Source organism: Trachypithecus francoisi, unplaced genomic scaffold, assembly GCF_009764315.1.
Source record: "Trachypithecus francoisi isolate TF-2019V2 unplaced genomic scaffold, Tfra_2.0 Lachesis_group20, whole genome shotgun sequence".
In the NCBI taxonomy this organism is placed as follows: Eukaryota; Metazoa; Chordata; class Mammalia; order Primates; family Cercopithecidae; genus Trachypithecus; species Trachypithecus francoisi.
The window spans coordinates 15,631,944-15,654,025 of NW_022681466.1; the positions used below are offsets into that span (position 1 = coordinate 15,631,944).

Here is a 22,082-nt window from a genome sequence, read left to right on the forward strand (position 1 = left end):
AGGAATTCAAGACCAGCCTGGCCAACACAGTGAAACCCCATCTCTACCAAAAATACAAACAATGAGCCAGGTGTGGCGGCGGGTGCCTGTGGTCCTAGCTCCTCGGGAAGCTGAGGCAAGAGAATTTGCTTGAAACTGGGAGGGGGAGGTTGCAGTGAGCTGAGATCGCGTCACTGCACTCCAGCCTGGCAGACAGAGCAAGACTCTGCCTCAAAAAAAGAAAGAAAAAAGAAATTAGGAAAAAAGATAAAGAAAAAAGAAAAAAGAAATTAGGCTAACAAACAGAAAAAACAGAAGAGGAAATACACACAATGTAGGAAGCAGAAGAAAACTAAAAAGAAACAAAAACAGTACAATTAACAACCAGGGAGTGGAAAGAGAATACATTATATCCATTAAGCACAACAAGACACTGTGAGAAAAGAAACATACAGAAAAGAAAAAGTTCTTGGAAATATATGTTATAGAAATTAAAAATTCAACAAAAATTGGAGATTAAGTTGTGGAAATTTTTTTTTTTTTTTTTTTTTTTTTTTGAGACGGAGTCTTGCTCTGCCACCCAGGCTGTAGTGCAGTGGCCGGATCTCAGCTCACTGCAAGCTCCGCCTCCCGGGTTTACGCCATTCTCCTGCCTCAGCCTCCCGAGTAGCTGGGACTACAGGCGCCCGCCTCGTCGCCCGGCTAGTTTTTTGTATTTTTAAGTAGAGACAGGGTTTCACCGTATTAGCCAGGATGGTCTCGATCTCCTGACCTCGTGATCCGCCCGTCTCGGCCTCCCAAAGTGCTGGGATTACAGGCTTGAGCCACCGCGCCCGGCCTAAGTTGTGGAAATTTTCTAGAGAACAGAATGAAAGACAAATAGATGGAAAATGGGAGAGAAAAACAAGAAAATCGGCCGGGTGTGGTGGCTCACACCTGTAATCCCAGCACTTTGGGAGGCCGAGACGGGTGGATCACGAGGTCAGGAGTTCGAGACCATCCTGGCGAACACGCTGAAACCCCGTCTCTACTAAAAAATACAAAAACTAGCCGGGCGAGGTGGTGGCGCCTGTAGTCCCAGCTACTCGGGAGGCTGAGGCAGGAGAATGGCGTAAACCCGGGAGGCAGAGCTTGCAGTGAGCTGAGATCCGGCCACTGCACTCCAGCCTGGGCGACAGAGCGAGACTCCGCCTCAAAAAAAAAAAAAAAAGAAAGACAAGATTTGACTTACATTGTAGCCAATACTGGAGACCAGCTAATCTAAAAGCCTTCCTATAGGAGCCTCTCTGAACCTATTCTGGTTTGGGGGCTGCCCATTAAAAAAAACAAAAAAAAAGCTAGGCATGGTAGCTCACATCTGTAATCCCAGCACTTTGGGAGATCAAAGTGGGAGGATCACTTGAGCTCAGGACTTCAAGACCAGCCTGGGCAACAAAGTGAAACTCCATTTCTACAAAAAATCAAAATTTAATAATTTTTGACAATAATAGCAATAAAAATAACATATATCACTTGCTATGCACAATATATTCTCAACAGGTCTATAAAGAAGATAAAATTATTATACCTGTTTTACAGATAAGGAAACTGAGGCACAGAGAAATCCTGTATGCCCAAGATCATACTGTTAGTAAGGGGTAGAACTGGAATGAAGGATATGTCTTATTACTTGCTTAGTGAAAGTTAAAAACAAATACAAAAAACATACAGAGACTATTACCACATTGGCATATAGATGGATACATGTTGAGACAGTCTTGTCTAAATTTATACAGAATTTCAGGAAAGCCAAATATTGCTGTGGGGCTCCCCAAACTTAATTCTTCATTTTTAAAATTTTTATTTATTTCAATAACTTTTGGGGTACAGGTAGTTTTTGGTTACATAGATGAGTCATACAGTGAATTATGAGATTTTAGTGCACCTGTCACCCAAGCAATGTATACTATACCCAATATGTAGTCTTTTATCCCTCACCCCTCTCCTAACCTTCCCCCTCATCAAGTCCCCAAAGTCCATTATATCACTTTGCATGTCTTTGCATCCTCATAGCTTAGCTCCCACTTACAAGTGAAAACTAAATGGTATTTGGTTTTCCATTCTGAGTTGCTTCACTTACAGTAATGGCCTCCAGCTCCATCCAAGTTGCAGAAAAAGAATTTTTTTTTTTTTTTATGGCTGAGTAGTATTCCATGATGTAAAAAATATAGAATTTAAAATACAGGGGATCCAACACAGGAAAGAGGCAAAAAGAATTCCACAGAATAATGAGGGGAGATGGGAGGACGAAATCAGCGCAACAGGCCTAGTACACAGCCAGATCAGACTGGAGTACTAAAACGCTATGTCTCCAAGACAAATTGACAGACCCTCTGATGAGCTTGAAAGTATTGAGAGAAGGCCCATACTCTGGTGAAGAGTTTGGACCTGAATTAGTGATCCATACATAAAAAACAAAGAAAATCTCCTAGTTTATTATATAGCTCGGTGGTGAATAATGTTTTTGTTTGTTTGAGAAGGAATCTTTCTCTGTCGCCCAAGCTGGAGTGCAGTGGCATGATCTCGGCTCACTGCACCTCTACCTCCTGGGTTCAAGTGATTCTCTTGACTCATTCTCCCAAGTAGCTGGGATTACAGGCATGCGTGACATCCTACTGATTTTTGGATTTTTAGTAGAGACGGGGTTTCACCATGTTGGCCAGGCTGGTCTCAAACTCCTGACCTCAGGTGATCCACCTGCCTCGGCCTCCCAAAGTGCTGGGAATACAGGTGTGAGCCACCGTGCCCAGCCAAATAATGTTTACATAATGAAAATAATGTTGGCAGGGCACGGTGACTCACACCTGTATTCCCAGCACTTTGGGAGGCCAAGGCGGGTGGATCACGAGGCCAGGAGATCGAGACCATCTTGGCTAACATGGTGAAACCCCATCTCTACTAAAAACATACAAAAAATTAGCCAGGCCTGGTGGCAGGCGCCTGTAGTCCCAGCGACTCCAGAGGCTGAGGCAGAAGAATGGCATGAACTCAGGAGGCAGAGCTCGCAGTGAGCCCGGGTCGCACCACTGCACTCCAGCCTGGGCAACAAAGCAAGACTCCATCTCAAAAAAAAAAAAAAAAAGTCAATACAAATGACTAAACCAAAATTACTACATATATACTGGGGGGATAAGAGGGATAAGAGGAAAGGTGGGAAATGTATGTGTGTTTGTGTGTGGTGCAAAGAAGTGGTAGGACAGAAAAAATCTTTATTGCCCATAGAAGAAAGTCAATAGACATAATTCAAAATTGGCTGGGCATGGTGGTTCACGCCTGTAATTCCAGCACTTTGGGAGGCTGAGGTGGGCAGATCACTTGAGCCCAAGATGAGTTCAAGACCAGCCTGGGCAACATAGGGAGACCCCATCTCTATAAAAAAAAGAAGATAGGCCGGGTGTGGTGGCTCACGCCTGTAATCTCAGCACTCTGGGAGGCTGAGGAGGGCAGATTGTGAGGTTAGGCGATGGAGACCATCCTGGCTAACATGGTGAAACCCCATCTCTACTAAAAATACAAAAAATTGGGCTGGGTGCAGTGGCTCATGCCTGTAATCCCAGCACTTTAGGAGGCTGAAGTGGGCAGATCACGAGGCCAGGAGATCAAGACCATCCTGGCTAATACAGCGAAACCATATCTCTACTAAAAAGACAAAAAATTAGCCAGGCATGGTGGCACGTGCCTGTAGTCCCAACTACTCGGGAGGCTGAGGCAGGAGAATCGGTTGAACCCAGGAGGTGGAGGTTGCAGTGAGCCAAGATCAAGCCACTGCACACACTCCAGCCTGGACGACAGAGTGAGACTCTGTCTCAAAAAAAAAGACATAATTCAAATTGGAAAACAATTAAAACAGTATGAGCATATTACAGAAATAAGGTGGAAACTTCTAGAAGAAATAGAAATAGTTAAAAGCTGTAAATGGTTGTTTCTTAGGAAGTGGGAATCAGACAGCCTGAAAGGAGAGTAACTCTCACGTCTCCTGTTTTTTGTGATAAACTTTGGCTTTTTTTTTTTTTTTTCTTTTTTGAGACAGAGTTTCATTCTTCTTACCCAGGCTGGAGTTCTATGGCATGGTCTCGGCTCACTGCAACCTCCACCTCCCCGGTTCGAGCGATTCTCCTGTTTCAGCCTCCCAAGTAGCTGGGATTACAGGAGCCTGCCACCACCCCAGCTAATTTTTTTTTTTTTTTTTTTTTGTATTTTTAGTAGAGACAGGGTCTCACCATGTCGGCCAGGCTAGTCTTGAACTCGGTCTTGAACTCCTCATCTCAGGTGATCCGCCTACCTTGGCCTCCAAAAGTGCTGGGATTACAGCTGTGAGCCACTGCACGTGGCCTGCCTTTTAAGCTATGATTCTTTTAAGCAAGAATCAAACAGGAAGCCAGGTGTGGAGACATGCACCTGTAGACATAGCTACTTGGGAGGCTGAGGCAGGAGAATTGCTTGCACCCAGGACTTTGAGGCTGCAGTGAGCTATGACTGTCCCACTGCACTCCAGCCTGGGTAACAGAGCAAGTTCTTGTCTCTAAAATAAAATAATAAAAAAAATTTTAAAGAATCAAACTGGAGGCCAGGTGTGGTGGCTCACGCCTATAATCCCAGCACTTTGGGAGGCCGAAGCGGGTGGATCACGAGGTCAGGAGTTCAAGACTAGTTCTGACTAACATGGTGAAACCCTGTCTCTACTGAAAATACAAAAATTAGCTGGGCATGGTGTCGCGGTCCTGTAATCCCAGCTACTCAGGAGACTGAGGCAGGAGAATCGCTTGAATTCGGGTGGTGGAGGTTGCAGTGAGCCGAGATGGCGCTACTGCACTCCAGCCTGAGCGACAAAGTGAGACTCTGTCTCAAAAAAAAAAAAAAAAAAATCAAACTGGAATAAAAATGAAAATAAAAACTCTCTAAAATCCACACATAATCATCTTATAGTAAATTTTAAGAACAAATATAAAAAAGTATAATCTAAACTATTGGGCTGGGCGCAGTGGCTCATGCCTGTAATCCCAACACTTTGGGAAGCCGAACAGGGTGATCGCTTGGGCCCAGGAGTTGAAGACCAGCCTGGGCAACATGGCAAAACCTCGTCTCTACAAAACAAACAAACAACAACAACAAAAAAAATTAGTGGGGCATGGTGGTAAGTGCCTCTAGTCCCAGCTACCTGGCAGTCTGAGGTGAGAGGATCACTTGAGCCTGGGGAGGCTGAAGCTGCAGTGAGCCATGACTGCTCCACTGCACTCCAGCCTAGGTGAGAGAGCAAGACTCTGCCTCAAAATAAATAAAATAAAATAAAATAAAATAAAATAAAATATTTTTTCTTTCATCAGGATAATCCATAGGCTCACATAATCTAAAACATTAATGAGAAAAGCAGGTCACTTACAAAGCAACAAGAATAAAAAAGAAATGCTGAAGAAAACAGAGAAAACACTGTAATTTTTCAATGTGTTGAAGGAAAAAAAATCTTGACTTAAATTTTACTACAAGGCTGAAATAAATATATTCTTAGTTTATCACACAAAGCCTCCTTTTGAAAACACTCTTGAGGGAAGTTCTCCAGAGAAACAGAAAGAAAAAAAGAAAAGCAACAAGAGATGGGAAGAATTAAGAATAAATAACTCAGTAAATGAAGTGAATTACTGTTCAAAAGGCTACAAGCCAATGGCATATCTGTTAAACAATCCAGAAGTAACACTAGATGGCATTTTTTTTTTCTTTTTTTTGAGACAGTCTTGCTCGGTCACCCAAGTGCAGTGGCGCAATCTCGGCTCGCTGCAACCTCTGCCTCCCAGGTTCAAGCAATTTTCCTGCCTCAGCCTCCTGAGTAGCTGGGACTACAGGCACGCCTCACCACACCCGTCTAATCTTTTGTATTTTTAGTAGAGACGGGGTTTCACCGTGTTAGCCAGGATGGTCTCAATCTCCTGACCTCGTGATCCGCCCGCCTTGGCCTCCCAAAGTGCTGGTATTACAGGCGTGAGCCATCGCGCCCGGCCAACTGGATGGTATTAACTAAAGGGGCAGTGTGGAGGGAAGTGCCATGTGCTAAAATACTTACCTAATTAGGTAGCAGTGTTTAACTTACAGATTTTATTGTAAACAACTATGAATGTAATTATTTATTTATTTATTTATTTTTCTGAGACGGAGTCTCGCTGTGTCGCCCAGGCTGGAGTGCAGTGGCGCGATCTCGGCTCACTGCAAGCTCCGCCTCCCGGGTTCCCGCCATTCTCCCGCCTCAGCCTCCGAGTAGCTGGGACTACAGGCGCCCGCCACCGCGCCCGGCTAGTTTTTTGTATTTTTAGTAGAGACGGGGTTTCACCGTGTTAGCCAGGAGGGTCTCGATCTCCTGACCTCGTGATCCACCCGCCTCGGCCTCCCAAAGTGCTGGGATTACAGGCTTGAGCCACCGCGCCCGGCCGAATATAATAATTTATAAGTTTAATAAGTCACTCTATCCTGACTCCACATCTTTCTGCTATTCTTGTTCATAATATGAGTCTTACTTGACCTTACCTGACCATGAATCCCAAAACGGTCTATGATGCTGCGTCCATACATACACACATAAAACCACTAAGCGGGCCGGGCGACGTGGCTCACGCCTGTAATCCCAGCATTTTGGGAGGTCTAGGCAGGAGGACTGCTTGAGGCCAGGAGTTCGAAACCAGCTTGGCCAACACAGCGAGACCCCCGTCTCAATAAATAAATAAAATGAACAAATAAGTATATAAAAACACTGAGCGATCAGTAAACTCCAACAGGGCGAACATTTCTTGGTCTTTTCCAAGAGACCTTGGGGCAATTTTCATCTCCTGTCCCTAGTTCTGACTTGTTACCCACCTAGGTCCGGGGCCCCGGGCCTACTATCAGCCATGGAACTCTCCAGCACGAGGCAATCGTCTCCTGAGAAAGGACATAACAGCAGCTCAACCATCTTCACCAACCCTTCGACCTTCCATGCCTCCCGCCCACTACTGTCTACCAAAACCTGCATTGAAACGCGACTCCTGGGAACAGCAAGACTCAACTCCATTCCGACCTACATCCCGCGACTCCCGCCAGGCTCTTGTCTCTCATGCTCTCCGCCTCCTTTCAGACTCCGCTCAGTCAACGGCCGTGACCTCTTGGCCACCTCCAGCCCATCTCAATCTCCATACCTCCCTCCAGGCTGTTGTCCCCTACGTTCCTGTGCCACCTTCACTCCTCGGTCCCCTCAACTCCTGTGACTCCTTCCCGGCCCCTATACCCTCCTCAGCTTCTGCACCTACCCGCTGCTCAATTCCTAAGCGCCCTCCGCGACCCTGCACCTCGCCTCAACTATTAACGACCCCTTCCGCCTTTCTTTCTCCCCTTCCCGGCATCCGTACCCTTTATCGGTTCGCTCATCAAATGCCGGCTCCTTTTCGGCCTCCGTACTCCTTCATCAGAGGCCTCCGTATTACATTCGCGCGCTCCATGAGCTCTTCCCTACTCCACAGTCCCGGTTACCCCAGGGCAGCTACAACATCATTCTCCTGGCGTCCTCGGCCGCGGTTTCAGTTTAAATTTCCTGCCGGCTCCGCCCCTAAAACAAGGCAGTAGCTGCGAGATCCGCCCTACGGTGTCCTTGGAAGGACAATATTAGTTCCGCAAGTCCTCTTTCCGTTCCGCAAGTCTTCTTTCCGTTCCCCCACCTCCTACGTCTTCTGAAACCGTGTCTTCATTTCTCGGCTCTTCATTAGCTTGACGGCTTTGCCCTTTAATGGTCCTCAAGTTGAGGACTAGTTGTCGCTTTTTAGTGATTCTTCACACTGAGCTGCATTGAAATTCCTAGAAGTTTGAATACTAAATAACAAAATAATCCTAACACTTGCAAAGCATTTACAGTTTACATAAAGATTTCACTTACACAGCATCATTTCATCTTCACATTTTTGTCCCCCTCCCATTCTTCAATTATTACCTGCCCAACAAAACTTCTCAAAAAACGTATCTTTATCCCTCACATCCCATCTTTTCTTCAACCCATCTGATTAGACTTTGCTAATTAGAGATCAAATGTGACCTAATTAGAGATCATTCAGTGGAGAGCTGGGGACCTCCCCACTAAAACTGTACTTATCTAGGTCAACTGTGATTTCCACAGTCTCAAATACCATCCTCATCATATCCAACTTATAGAAGATGGACTATTCCTTCTTTGAAATACTTTCTTCTGTTTGCTTCCATGACTCAGCACTCTACCAGTTTTTGCCCTATCTCAATGGTTCCTCCTCAGACCCCTTTGCTGGATCCAAAGCCACTGTTCACCTATATATGTTGGAGTATGTCAACGCTTTAGCCCTTATCCCTCTCCCTTATCTCTCTAGGAGATCTCATCCAGCTCCATGGCTTTACAATTCAGCTCTGCCACGCCTTCAGATTTTCTGTGACTCTGCCCTGTCTGATCTTCAGACTCACATATTCAAGTGGCTACTGGCTATTTCAATTTGGATGTCTAATAGGCACCTCAGGCTGAACACATTCCAAACAGAACATTTGTTTCGCTGCCCCTGTCAAAAAACCACCTGTTCTCCCCGCAGGTCTTCCCCTCTCAGTAAAATGTTACTGTTTACTCAAATGTCACAATCATTCACCCAGTTGCTCAAACCAAAAACCTAGAAGTTATCTTTCAGTACTCTCCCTTGTGCCCATCCCCACTCCAAGAACAAATCCTACTAACTCTGCCTCCAAAGTACATCTGGAATCAGACCACCATCACCCTAGTTCAAGCCGCTATCATTTCTTGCCTAAAGTACCTGATCAATTCTTCACTTCCACTCCCAAGTAGCTTCCTTCCTCTCCCCAATATAATCCATTCTCCATTCAGCAACCAGAGTGATAGTTTTTATATCTATTTATTTATTGAGAGGGAGTCTCGCTCTGTTGCCCAGGCTGGAGTGCAGTGGTGCGATCTCGGCTCACTGCAACCTTTGCCTCCGGGGTTCAGGCCATTCTCCTGCCTCAGCCTCCTGAGTAGCTGGGATTACAGACACCTGCCACCACACCCAGCTAATTTTTGTATTTTAGTAGAGTCGGGGTTTCACCAGGTTGGCCAGGCTGGTCTCGAACTCTTGACCTCAGGTGATTCGCCTGCCTCGGCCTCCCAAAGTGCTGAGATTACAGATGTGAGCCACCGTGCCCGGCCCAGGGTGATATTTTTTAAACACTGGTAGAGGTATATATAGTACATATACTTGGTATCTCTTCCAGTGGGACTCCTCCCTGAGGAAGCTTATACATCTCAGCCCTGATGAACGAACGAAGGCTTGGCCATATGACTTGCTTTGGCTCATGAAAAAAGAAAAAAGTGACATCACTTCCAAGCAGAAACTTTAAGAGGCAAGATGGTTCAGCATGTTCTTTTTTCACATGTGTGACAGAATTTGTCTAACAGAGGTATCTGCCTCAGCATTGTTTGCAATACCAAAAGATCAAAAGCAATGAAAATATTGATTAACAACGGGCAGTAGGTTAAATAAATTATGGTGTAGTCATACTGTGCAACACTATGCAACTCTAAAAAATGAAAATACTTTAAAATATAAATGTATTTAGGGAGTCCTAGCCAGGGCAATCAGCAAGAAAAAGAAACAAAAGGCATCCAAATAAGTAAAGAGAAAATCAAATTATCTCTGTTTACTGAAGATATGATTCTATACCTAGAAAACCCTGAAGACTCCACCAAAAGGCTCCTAGACCCAATAAATCACTTTAATAAAAGTTTAGGATTAAAAAAAACCAACACACAAAAATCAGTAGCATTTCTATACACCAATAATGTTCAAGCTGAGAGCCAAATCAAGAATGTGATCCCATGTACAGTAGTCACACACATGAGGCTGGGCGCGGTGGCTCACACCTGTAATCCTAGCACTTGGGAGGCTGAGGCAGGTGGATCACTTGAGGCCAGGAGTTCGAGACCAGCCTGGCCAACATGGTGAAACCCCATCTCCACTAAAAATACAAAAATTAGCCTGGACTGATGGTACACAACTATAATCCCAGCAACTCGGGTGGCTGAGGCACGAGGATCACTTGAGCCCAGGAAGCAAAGGTTGCAGTGAGCCGAGATTACCTCACTGCATTTCCAGCCTGGGTGACAGAGTGAGATTCTATCTCAAAAAAAAAAAAAAAAAAAAAAAAGCCAGCCGAGCATGGTGGCTCACATCTGTAATCCCAGCACTTTGGGAGGCCAAGGCAGGCAGATCACCAGGTCAGGAGATCGAGACCATCCTGGCTAACATGGTGAAACCCCGTCTCTACTAAAAATACAAAAAATTAGCCAGGTGTGGTGGCAGGCACCTGTAATCCCAGCTACAGGCTGAGGCAGAATAGCTTGAACCTGGAAGGCAGAGGTTGCAGTGAGCTGAGATCTTGCCATTGCACTCCAGCCTGGGCAACAAGAGTGAAACTCCATCTCAAAAAAAAAAATCATTTCTTTTGCAGCAATGTGAGTGCAGCTGGAGGCCATTCTCCTAAGCAAATTAGCACAGAAACAGAAAACCAAATATTGCATGTTCTCACTTTTAAGTGGGATCTAAACCCTGTATACTCACGGACATGAAGATGAGAACAATAGACACTGGGGACTCCAAAAGGAGGGAAGGCTAGACAGAGGAAAGTGGGTAATGTGTTCACTGTCTGGGTGATGAGATCACTAGAAGCCCAGGCCAGGTGTGGTGACTGATGCCTGTAATCCCACCACTCGGGAGACCAAGGCAAGAGGATCACTTGAGACCAGGGGTTTGAGACCAGCCTGGGCAACATAGGGAGAACCTTTCTCTACAAGAAATAAAATTAAAAAGTAGCTGAGCATTAGGTATGCACCTGTGGTCCCAGTTATTGGAGAGGCTGAGGTGAAAGGGTCGCTTGAGCCTGGGAGGTCAAGGCTGCAGTGAGTTGTGATTGCCCCACTGCAGTCCAGTCTGGACAACAGAGACAGACTCTGCATCCCCCGCCCCTGCCCCACCCCCCAACAAGCCCAAATTACAGCATCATACAATATATCCTTGTGACAAACTGGCACACATACCCCCAAATCTAAAATTTAAATTTAGGCCAGGAGTGGTAGCTTATGCCTGTAATCCCAGCACTTTGGGAGGCCGAGGCAGGCCCACTGCTTGACCCCAGGAGTTCGAGACCAGTCTGGGCAAGGTGGCGAAACTCTGTCTCTACTAAAAATGCAAAAACTAGCTGGGCGTGGTGGCATGTGCCTGTAGTCCCAGCTACTCAGGAGGCTTACCTGAGCTCAGGAGGTGGAGGAGGCAGTAAGTTGAGATCACGCCACTGCACTCCAACCTGGGTGACAGAGTGAGACCCTGCCTCAAAATAATAATAACAACAAAATTTAAATTTAAAAATTGTATTTAACCTCCATGTTAGACTGAGAGCCTCAAATTGAATAAAAAAGAAGTTCAGCTATATGATGTTTACCTAAGAAATACGTATAAAATAGGCCGGGCGCGGTGGCTCAAGCCTGTAATCCCAGCACTTTGGGAGGCCGAGACGGGTGGATCACGAGGTCAGGAGTTTGAGACCATCCTGGCTAACACGGTGAAACCACGTCTCTACTGAAAAATACAAAAAGCTAGCCGGGCGAGGTGGCTGGCACCTGTAGTCCCAGCTACTCGGGAGGCTGAAGCAGGAGAATGGCGTAAACCCGGGAGGTGGAGCAAGACTCTGTCTCAAAAAAAAAAAAAAAAAAAGAAATACGTATAAAATAATGACACAGAAAAGTTGACCAAAAAGGAATGCAGATATATTTATTTCATGAATACATATGGAGTACTTATTAGATGTTCAGTGCGATTTGAAAATAGTAGTTTAGGCCAGGCGCAGTGGCTCACACCTGTAATCCCAGCACTTTGGGAGGCTGAGGTGGGCAGATCACGAAGTGAGGAGATTGAGACCACCTGGCTAACACAGTGAAACCCCGTCTCTACTAAAAACACAGCAAAATTAGCTGAGTATGGTGGCAGGTGCCTGTAGTCCCAGCTACTCGGGAGGCTGAGGCAGGAGAATGGCGTGAACCTGGGAGGCAGAGCTTGCAGTGAGCCGAGATCATGCCACTGCACTGCAGCCTGGGCGACAGAGTGAGACTCTGTCCCAAAAAAAAAAAAAAAATGTAGTTTAATCTTTGTAATAACCCTACGAGGTCAGCAGTAACTATCCCCATTTTACAGAAGAGAAAACTGAGATGATAACTTGCCTAATAGGCAGTAACTATTCCCATTTTATAGAAGAGAAAACTGAGATGATAACTTGCCTAATAGGCAGTAACTATTCCCATTTTATAGAAGAGAAAACTGAGATGATAACTTGCCTAATAGGCAGTAACTATCTCCATTTTATAGAAAAGAAAACTGAGATGATAACTTGCCTGAGATCACACAACCAGAATGTGTTAGACTAGGATTTGAACCCATGCAGCCTGACTTCAGATTCCATGCTGTTAATATTGCTGTCTACTGCTTCTTAATTTAGCTGGCAAAATGAAGAAAGAAAACTAATTTAGTAATATTAAAATCTGACACAACAGACTTTAAAAGATAAAGAGGCTGGGCGTGGTGGTGGCTCATGCCTGCAATCCTAGCATTTTGGGAGGCCAAGGTGGGCGGATCACCTGATGTCAGCAGTTCGTGATCAGCCTGGCCAACATGGTGAAACCCTGTCTCTACTAAAAATACAAAAATTAGCCGGGTGTGGTAGCGCACACCTGTAATCTCAGCTATTCTGGAGGCTGAGACAGGAGAATTGCTTGAACCCGGGAGGTAGAGACTGCAGTGAGCCAAGATCGCGGCACTGCACTCCAGCCTAGGTGACAGAGCAAGACTATCTCAAAAAAAAAAAAAAAAAAAAAAAAAAAAGAATGACAGGCATACCTCAGATATATTGAGACCATCATAATAAAATGAGTCACAAAAGTTTTTTGGTTTCCTAGTCTCTGTAAGTTATGTTTACACTGTATTGTAGTCTAATAAGTAGGCAACAGCATATGTCTAAAAAAACAATGTATGTCTTAACTTAAAATACTTCATTTTTAATTAAGTGCTGTGAATGCATCACAGCACTTCATCTAGCCTGGGCAACAGAGCAAGACTCTGTCTCTCAAAAATAACAAAAACAAAAACAAAAAAAACTCCACAAAATTTTATTGATTCTGCATGAGGGCAATAAAGAAATAAACTTTAAAAATGCTTTATTGTTAAAAACTGCTAATGATCATCTGAGCCTTAAATGAGTCACAATCTTTTTGCTGATGGAGGGTCTTGCCTCAGTGTTGATGTCTGTTGACTGATTAGGGTGGTGGGTGCTGAAGGTTGGGGTGGCTATAGTGAATTTTTTTTTTTTTTGAGACGTAGTTTCGCTCGTTGTCCAGTCTAGAGTGCAATGGTGCAACAATCTTGGCTCGCTGCAGCCTCCACCTCCGGAGTTCAAGCAATTCTCCCGCCTCAGCCTCCTGAGTAGCTGGGATTACAGGCGCCTACCATCGCGCCCAGCTAATTTTTGTATTTTTAGTAGAGACAGGGTTTCACCATGTTAGCCAGGCTGGTCTCAAACTCCTGACCTCAGGCGATCCCCCTGTCTTGGCCTCCCACAGTGCTGGGGTTACAGGCGTGGGCCACTGTGCCTGGTCTGATTGGCTGTTTGTTTCACTCTTCCTCTCTCTGTAACATAGGGTGCTGTTTGATGGCATTTTACTAACAGTAGAATTTCTTTCAAAATTGGAGTCAGTTTTCTCAAACACTGGCACTGCTTTATCAACCAAGTTTATGTGATATCCTAAATCCTTTGTTATTTCAACAATGTTCAAAGCATCTTTACCAGGAGTAGATTCTGCCTCAAGAAACTACTTTCTTTGTTCATCTGTAAGAAGAAACTCTTCACCCATTCAAGTTTTATCATGAGATTGCAGTAATTCAGTTATATCTTCAGTCTCCACTTCTAGTTCTAGTTCTCTTGTTATTTCCACCACATCATCAGTTACTTCTTCCACTGTGAGTCACCATGCCCGGCTATCTGGCCTAATTTCAATACTGATGTGTCTTAGGGAAAAGAAAGGCCTAAGGAGAGGGAGATAGTTGGGCATGGTGGTACGTGCCTGTGGTCCCAGCGCCTTGGGAGCCTGAGTGGGAGGATTGCTAGAGGCTTGGGAGGTCAAGGCTGCAGTGAATCATGATGGTGCCACTGTATTCCAGCCTGGGCAACAGAGTGAGATCCCTGCTCAAAACAAAACAAAACAAAACACCAAGGAGAGGGAGACAGACAGGAGAACATTCAGTCAGTGGAACAGTCAGAACATTTATTAAATTCACCATCTTACCTGGTTGTGGCTTGTGGCACCCCAAAACAATTCAAATAGTAGCATCAAAGATCACGGATCACCATAACAGATACAATAATAATGAAAACGCTTGAAATACTGTGAAAATTGCCAAAATATGACACAGAGACACAAAGTGAGCACATGCTGTTGGAAAAGTGGCACCAATGGGCTGCTTGACACAGGGTTGCCACAAACCTTCAATTTGTAAAAAACACTCAATATCTGGGAAGTGCAATGAGGCAAAGTGCAATAAAACAAGGTATGCCTGTATTAGGGATTCAGATGTCATTTCTTGATGATAAAGAAACAATTCACCAAGAACTGTAATAACCTAGTACTTATATTAATCTAAAAACACAACCTCAGAATATTTAAGGCAGAAACTGACAGAAATTCAAGGGAAGACTAGAAAATCTACAAATACAGTGGGACATTTTAACATGCTTTTCCTCAAAACTGCTAGAACAAAAATAAAACAAGATTAGTAACATATAGAAGATCAAACAATATAACTAACAAAATTTATCTAGCATACATATATAATTTTTTTTTTTTTTTTGTGAGATGGAGTCTCACTCTTGTCACCGAGACCAGAGTACACTGGTGCGATCTTGGCTCACTGCAACCTCCGCCTCCCGGGTTCAAGCTTCTCCTGCCTCAGCCTCCTGAGTAGCTGGGATTATAGGCACCCGCCACTACGCCCAGCTAGTTTTTATATATAAAATCTTTTTTTTTTTTTTTTTTTTTTTTTGAGACGGAGTCTTGCTCTGCCACCCAGGCTGGAGTGCAGTGGCCGGATCTCAGCTCACGGCAAGCTCCGCCTCCCGGGTTTACGCCGTTCTCCTGCCTCAGCCTCCCGAGTAGCTGGGACTACAGGCGCCCGCCTCGTCGCCCGGCTAGTTTTTTGTATTTTTAAGTAGAGACAGGGTTTCACCGTATTAGCCAGGATGGTCTCGATCTCCTGACCTCGTGATCCGCCCGTCTCGGCCTCCCAAAGTGCTGGGATTACAGGCTTGAGCCACCGCGCCCGGCCTATATATAAAATCTTATAGCCAACAATTAGAAAATATTATTTCAAGCACACTTTGAACATTATAAAAATTGACTTATACTAGGCCATTAAAGTGTCAACCAGTGCCATAGAATCAATACCATACAGAACATATCCTATAAGCACAATATAGTGAAGCTAGAAATCAATGACAAAAAGATAATTAAAAAAATGAATAAAAAGGCTGCCATGGTGGCTCAAGCCTGTAATCCCAGCACTTTGGGAGGCCAAGGCGAGAGGATCACTTGAGGCCATGAGTTTGAGACCAGCCTGGACAACATAGTGAGACCCAACCTCTACTAAAAATAAAGACTTAGACCGGGCACAGTGGCTCAAGCCTGTAATCCCAGCACTTTGGGAGGCCAAGGTGGGCGGATTACCTGAGTTCAGGAATTCGAGGAGTTTTTTTTTTTGAGGCAGAGTCTTGCTCTGTCACCCAGGCTAGAGTGCAGTGGCGCGATCTCAGCTCACTGCAAATTCCGCCTCCCGGGTTTGAGCAATTCTCCTGCCTCAGCCTCCCAAGGAGCTGGGATTACAGGTGCCCGCCACCGCGCCCAGCTAAGTTTTGTATTTTTTAGTGGAGACGGGGTTTCACCATCTTGGCCAGGCTGGTCTTGAACTCCTGACCTCATGATCCACCCTCCTCGGCCTCCCAAAGTGCTGGGATTACAGGCATGAGCCACTGTGCCTGGCTGAAAAAGTAGATTCTTAAAAATCAATGTGGAAAAGACAAATAACACAAAAGAAAAATACAGGTAATACAAACATGAGACATTTTAAGGGCTGATAAACATAAAGCATGCTACGATTCACTAATAATTAGGAAAATACCAATTTAACAATAATTAAATGCCACTTCATAACTTTTGACCTGCAAAAATTAGCATGTATTAAAACCAAGTTCTAGTAAAAATGTGAAGAAAAGAGTGGGGTATAAAACTAGGGCAAACCTTGGGAGAGCAATTTAGTACCCAATAAGGTACATGCCCTTCAATCTAACACCCTTCTAAGTTTATCCTGGGCCGATGGTCTCCAAAGAAAGGTGTGCCTTGGCCAGGCACGGTGGCTCATGCCTGTGATCCAAGCACTTTGGGAGGTGGGCAGATCACTTGGGGTCAGGAGTTCAAGACCAGCCTGGCCAACAGGATGACACCCCATCTCTACTTAAAAAATATAAAAATTAGCCAGGCATGGTGGTGCGTGCCTGTAATCCCAGTTACTTGGGACGCTGAGGCAGGAGAATTGCTTGAACCCAGGAGGCAGAGGTTGCAGTGAGCTGGGATGGACCCACTGCACTCCAGCCTGGGTGACAGAGCAAGACTCTCTGCCCCCCAACCCCTGGCCAAAAAAAAAAGGTGTGCCTCCGGTACAAGATGATTACAAAGGTCAGGCATGGGGACTCACACCTTTAATCTCAGCACTTTGGAAGGCTGAGGCAGGTGAATCGCTTCAGCCCAGAAGTTTGAGACCAGCCTGAGCAACACAGTGACACTTCATCTCTACTAAAAATTAAAAAAAAAAAAAAAAATTAGCTGGGTGTGGTGGTGCATGCCTGTGGTCCCAGCTATTCAGGAGGCTGAGGTGGGAGGATCACTTGAGCCCAGGAGGTGGAGGCTGCAATGAGGGATGATTATATCACTGCACTTCAGCCTGGGTGAGAGAGTGAGACTCTGTCTCAAAAAAAAAAAAAAGAAAAAAAAAAAAGTTGGGTGCAATGGCTCACGCCTGTAATCCCAGCACTTTGAGAGGTTGAGACAGGCAGATCACCTGAGGTCAGCAGTTCGAGACCAGCCTGACCAACATAGCGAAACCCCATCTGAACTAAAAATACAAAAATTAGCTGGACATGGTGGTGGGCGCCTATAATCCCAACTACTCGGGAGGCTGAGGCAGGAGAATTGCACTCCAGCCTGGGTGACAGAGCGAGACTCTGTCACAAAAAATAAACAAACAAACAAACAAATAAATAAAATAAAACATCTGATTCTCACATTTAAAAAATCTAGGCTGGGCACGGTGACTCACACCTGTAATCCCAGCACTTCTGGAGGCCAAAGCCGGTGGATCACTTGAGGCCAGGAGTTTAAGACCAGCCTGGCCAACATGGTGAAACCCCATCTCTATTAAAAATATAATTATTAGCTGGGGGCGGTGGTGTGTGCCTGTAATCCCAGCTACTCAGAAGGCTGAGGCACGAGAATCACTTGGCAGTAAGCTGAGATTGTGTCATTGCACCCTAGCCTATGCGACAGAGTGAGACTCTGTCTCCATAAAAAGAAAAAAAAAATCTATAAAACAGAATTTTCTAAACCATTTAAAAATCTTCCAAACAAGTGTCTCAGTGGGTTTTGGGCAGGAAAAGGTGGCTCATACCTGCAGTCCCAGCACTTTGGGAGGCTGAGGCAGGTGGATCACTTGAGGCCAGCAGTTTGAGACCAGCCTGGGCAACAACAGAGTGACACTCTGTCTCTATAAAACACTTAAAAAAAAAAAAATTGGGCTGAGGTGGGAGAATTGCTTGAGCCCAGGAGGTTGATGCTGCAGTGAGCTGAGATCACCCCACTGCACTCCAGACTGGGCAACAGAGTAAGATCCTGTCTCAAAAAAAAAAAAAAAAAAAAATTGGCCAGATCCAGTGGTGGGCGCCTGTAGTCCTACCTACTTGCAAGGCTAAGATGGGAGGATCCCTTGAGCTCAGGACTTTGGGCTGCCGTGAGCTATGATTGTGCCACTGCATTCCAGCTTGGGTGAAAGAATGAGAGCCTATCTCTGTATATATATATATTTAAAAAGGTGCCCGGGTGTGGTGGCTCATGCCTGTAATCCTAGGACTTTGGGAGGCCAAGATGGGCGGATCATGAGGTCAGAAGATCAAGACCATTCTGGCCAACACTGTGAAACCTCATCTCTACTAAAAGTACAAAAACTTAGCCGGGCGTGGTGGCACACTCCTGTAGTCCCCGCTACTCGGGAGGCTGAGGCAGGAGAATCCCTTGAAGCTGGGAGGCAGAGGTTGCAGTGAGCCAAAATTGCGCCACTGCACTCCAACCTGGGTGATAGAGCGAGAGTCCATCTAAAAAAGAAAAAAAAAAAATGCTGGGTGTGGCGGCTCATACCTGTAATCCCAGCATTTTGGGAGTCCAAAGTGGAAGGATCTCCTGAGGCCAGGAGTTCGAGACCAGCCTGGGAAACACAGGGAGACTCTCTTAAAAAAAGTTGGCCGGGCGCGGTGGCTCAAGCCTGTAATCCCAGCACTTTGGGAGGCCGAGACGGGCAGATCACGAGGTCAGGAGATCGAGACCATCCTGGCTAACACGGTGAAACCCCGTCTCTACTAAAAATACAAAAACTAGCCAGGCGAGGTGGCTGGCGCCTGTAGTCCCAACTACTCAGGAGGCTGAGGCAGGAGAATGGCGTAAACCCGGGAGGCGGAGCTTGCAGTGAGCTGAGATCTGGCCACTGCACTCCAGTCCGGGCGACAGAGCGAGACTCCGCCTCAAAAAAAAAAATAAATAAAAATAAAATAAAATAAAATAAAATCTAAAAAAACTAGCTGGCAGGCTGGACACAGTGGCTCATACCCATAATCCCAATACTTTGGGAGGCTGAAGCGGGTGGATCACCTGAGGTCAGGAGTTCAAGACCAGGCTAGCCAGCATGGTGAAACCCCATCTCCACTAAAAATACAAAAATCAGGCCAGGCGTGGTAGTTCACGCCTGTAATCCCAACACTTTGGGAGGTTGAGGCGGGTAGATCATGAGGTCAGGAGTTCCAGACCAGCCTGGCCAACATGGTGAAACCCTGTCTCTACTGAAAACACAAAAATTAGCCCAACGTGGTGGCACACGTCTTTAATCCCAGCTACTTGGGAGGCTGAGGCAGGAGAATTGCTTGAACCCGGGAGGTGGAGGTTGCAGTGAGCCGAGATCGTGCCATTGCACTCCAGCCTGAGTAACAAGAGCAAGACTCTGTCTCAAAAAAAAAAAATCAGCTGGGCGTGGTGGCGGGCACCTGTAATCTCAGCTACTTGAGAGGCTGAGGCAGGGAGAATCGCTTGAACCTGGGAGGCAGAAGGTGCAGTGAGGCGAGATCACGCCACTGCACTCCAGCCTGGGTGACAGAGTGAGACTCCGTCTCAGGAAAAACAAACAAACAAAAAATACCCACGAAAACTAGCAGGGCATGGTGGCATGCAGATATAGTCCTGGCTACTAAGAAGGCTGAGGTGGGAGGATGGCTTGAGTCCAGGAGTTCAATGCTGCAGTGATCTATGATCATGCCACTGCACTCCAGCCTGGGTGACAGGGCAAGACCCTTTCTCAAAAGAAAAGAAAATAGGCTGGGTGTGATGGCTCCCTCTTGTAATTCCAGCACTTTGGGAGGCCCGGGTGGGTGGATCATCTGAGGTCAGGAGTTTGAGACCAGCCTGACCAACATGCAGAAACCCCATCTTTATTAAAAATACAAAATTAGCCAGGTGTGGTGGCATATGCCTGTAATCCCAGCTACTTGGGAGGCTGAAGCAGGAGAATCACTTGAACCCAGGAGGTGGAGGTTGCAGTGAGCCCAGATCGTGTCATTGCACTCTAGCCAGGCAACAAGAGCGAAATTTCGTCTTAAAAAAAAAAAAAGAAAGGAAAAGAAAAAAATGCAATGCCTTCTGATTAGTTTAGAAAGAACAACTCATACACATCAGGGAAGATTCTATAGCAAAGCATCTCATGCATCTCAGAAATATATACATCTACTAGGTACTCACGAAAATTAAAAAAAAGAAATCAGGGAAGATAGAAATGAGTCCAATTTCAATAAAAGCCTTGGTAGATGGGATTTTAAAATGACTAGTTTTGTTAAGCAAAATGATGCAGATTTTAGACAAATAGAGAATAAAAAATATTCATGAAAGTAGACAGAGTGCCGGGCGTGGTGGCTCAAGCCTGTAATCCCAGCACTTTGGGAGGCCGAGACGGGCGGATCACGAGGTCAGGAGATCGAGACCATCCTGGCTAACACGGTGAAACCCCGTCTCTACTAAAAATTACAAAAAACTAGCCGGGCAAGGTGGCGGGCGCCTGTAGTCCCAGCTACTGGGGAGGCTGAGGCAGGAGAATGGCGTAAACCCGGGAGGCGGAGCTTGCAGTGAGCTGAGATCGTGCCACTGCACTCCAGCCTGGGTGACAGAGCAAGACTCCGTCTCAAAAAAAAAAAAAAAAAAAAAGTAGACAGAGTACTAAAATAAACCCCTATGAGTCCATCATAGGGGTCAAGACTGCAGTCAAGACAGTCATGAAAACCAAGAATTGAAATGAATAGAACTTAAATAGCTGTAATACACATTGTTAAACCAAAAATTTTAAAGTAATGAATACAGCCGGGCATGGTAGCTCACGCCTGTAATCTCAGCACTTTGGGAAGCTGAGGCAGTTGAATCACCTGAGATTGGGAGTTCAAGAGCAGCCTGACAAACATGGAGAAACCCTGTCTCTACTAAAAATACAAAATTAGCCAGGCGTGGTGGTGCATGCCTGTAATCCCAGACTCAGGAGGCTGAGGCAGGAGAATCGCTTGAACCTGGGAGGCAGAGGTTGCAGTGAGCCAAGATCATACTATTGCACTTCAGCCTGGGCAATAAGAGCAAAACTCTATCTCAATTTAAAAAAAAAAAAAAAAAGGTAATGAATGCTTAACACTACTAAATGGTAAACTTAAAAATGGTTAAGATGGGGCTGGGTGCAGTCCCTTATGCCTGTAATCCCAGCACTTTTGGAGGCCGAGGTGGATGGATTGCTATATAGTTGGATGTTAAGATGGGGCCAGGTGCAGTCTCTTATGCCTGTAATTCCAGCACTTTGCGGGGCTGAGGTGGACGGATTGCTTGAGGCCAGGAGCTTGAGATCAGCCTGGTCAACATGGTGAAATCCTGTCTCTACCAAAAAAAAAAAAAGATTAAAATGCCAAATTATATATTTTACCACAATTAAAAATCACAATAAATAAAGAAGTGGGGGCAGTAGTGAAACATCTTCAACTACATTATTTTTACTAAGGATTTTTGGTGTACCACAAACAATAAATATGTATATTATCTACTTTTTTTTTTTTTAGATGGAGTATTGCTCTGTGGCTCAGGCCTGGAGTGCAGTGGCTCGATCTTGGCTCACTGCAACCTCCGCCTCCCAGGTTCAAGCGATTCTTTTGCCTCAGACTCCCAAGTAGCTGGGATTACAGATGCTGACCACTGTGCCCGGCTAATTTTTGTATTTTTAGTAAAGACCCGGTTTCACCAGGTTGGCCAGGCTGGTCTTGAACCCCTGACCTCAAGTGATCCACGCACCTTGGCCTCCCAAAGTGTTGGGATTACAGGTGTGAGCCATCATGCCTGACCAGCTTCATTTTTTAACAGTTCTCTCCTTTTTGTAGTTCTCTTTTTGTATGTTTTATGATAGACATACTCATTTGATACAGCTGTTCACATAAATAATTCATAAATAACTACATATTAGTGCATTAGGGGTACATGCTGAAAATATTTTTACTGCTAAGAGTATGTGGCAAAAATGTCTGATGCTCACTGATCTAGAGGAACTTTCCCATGGTGGTCCCAAGGGGACCACCTAAGAAATGAGAACTGATGCACTGACTGGAAAACTAAGAACTAACCTCAC

General features: G+C 45.3%; 1 protein-coding gene across 2 annotated transcripts in view; it reads right to left on the reverse strand.

Annotated features, from left to right (window-relative positions):
• LOC117066875 (protein DBF4 homolog B-like) overlaps window positions 1-22,082 on the reverse strand; it is a 66,013-nt gene that overhangs the window by 38,022 nt on the left and 5,909 nt on the right. For both annotated transcript variants that reach the window (XM_033182735.1, XM_033182734.1), the window contains exons 2-3: window positions 7,386-7,582; window positions 6,859-6,921 (exon numbers count right to left, since the gene is read on the reverse strand). In XM_033182735.1, the coding sequence (XP_033038626.1) occupies window positions 6,859-6,921; window positions 7,386-7,404 (82 nt within the window). In that variant the 5' untranslated portion in view covers window positions 7,405-7,582. The remainder of the gene's footprint in view (window positions 1-6,858; window positions 6,922-7,385; window positions 7,583-22,082) is intronic.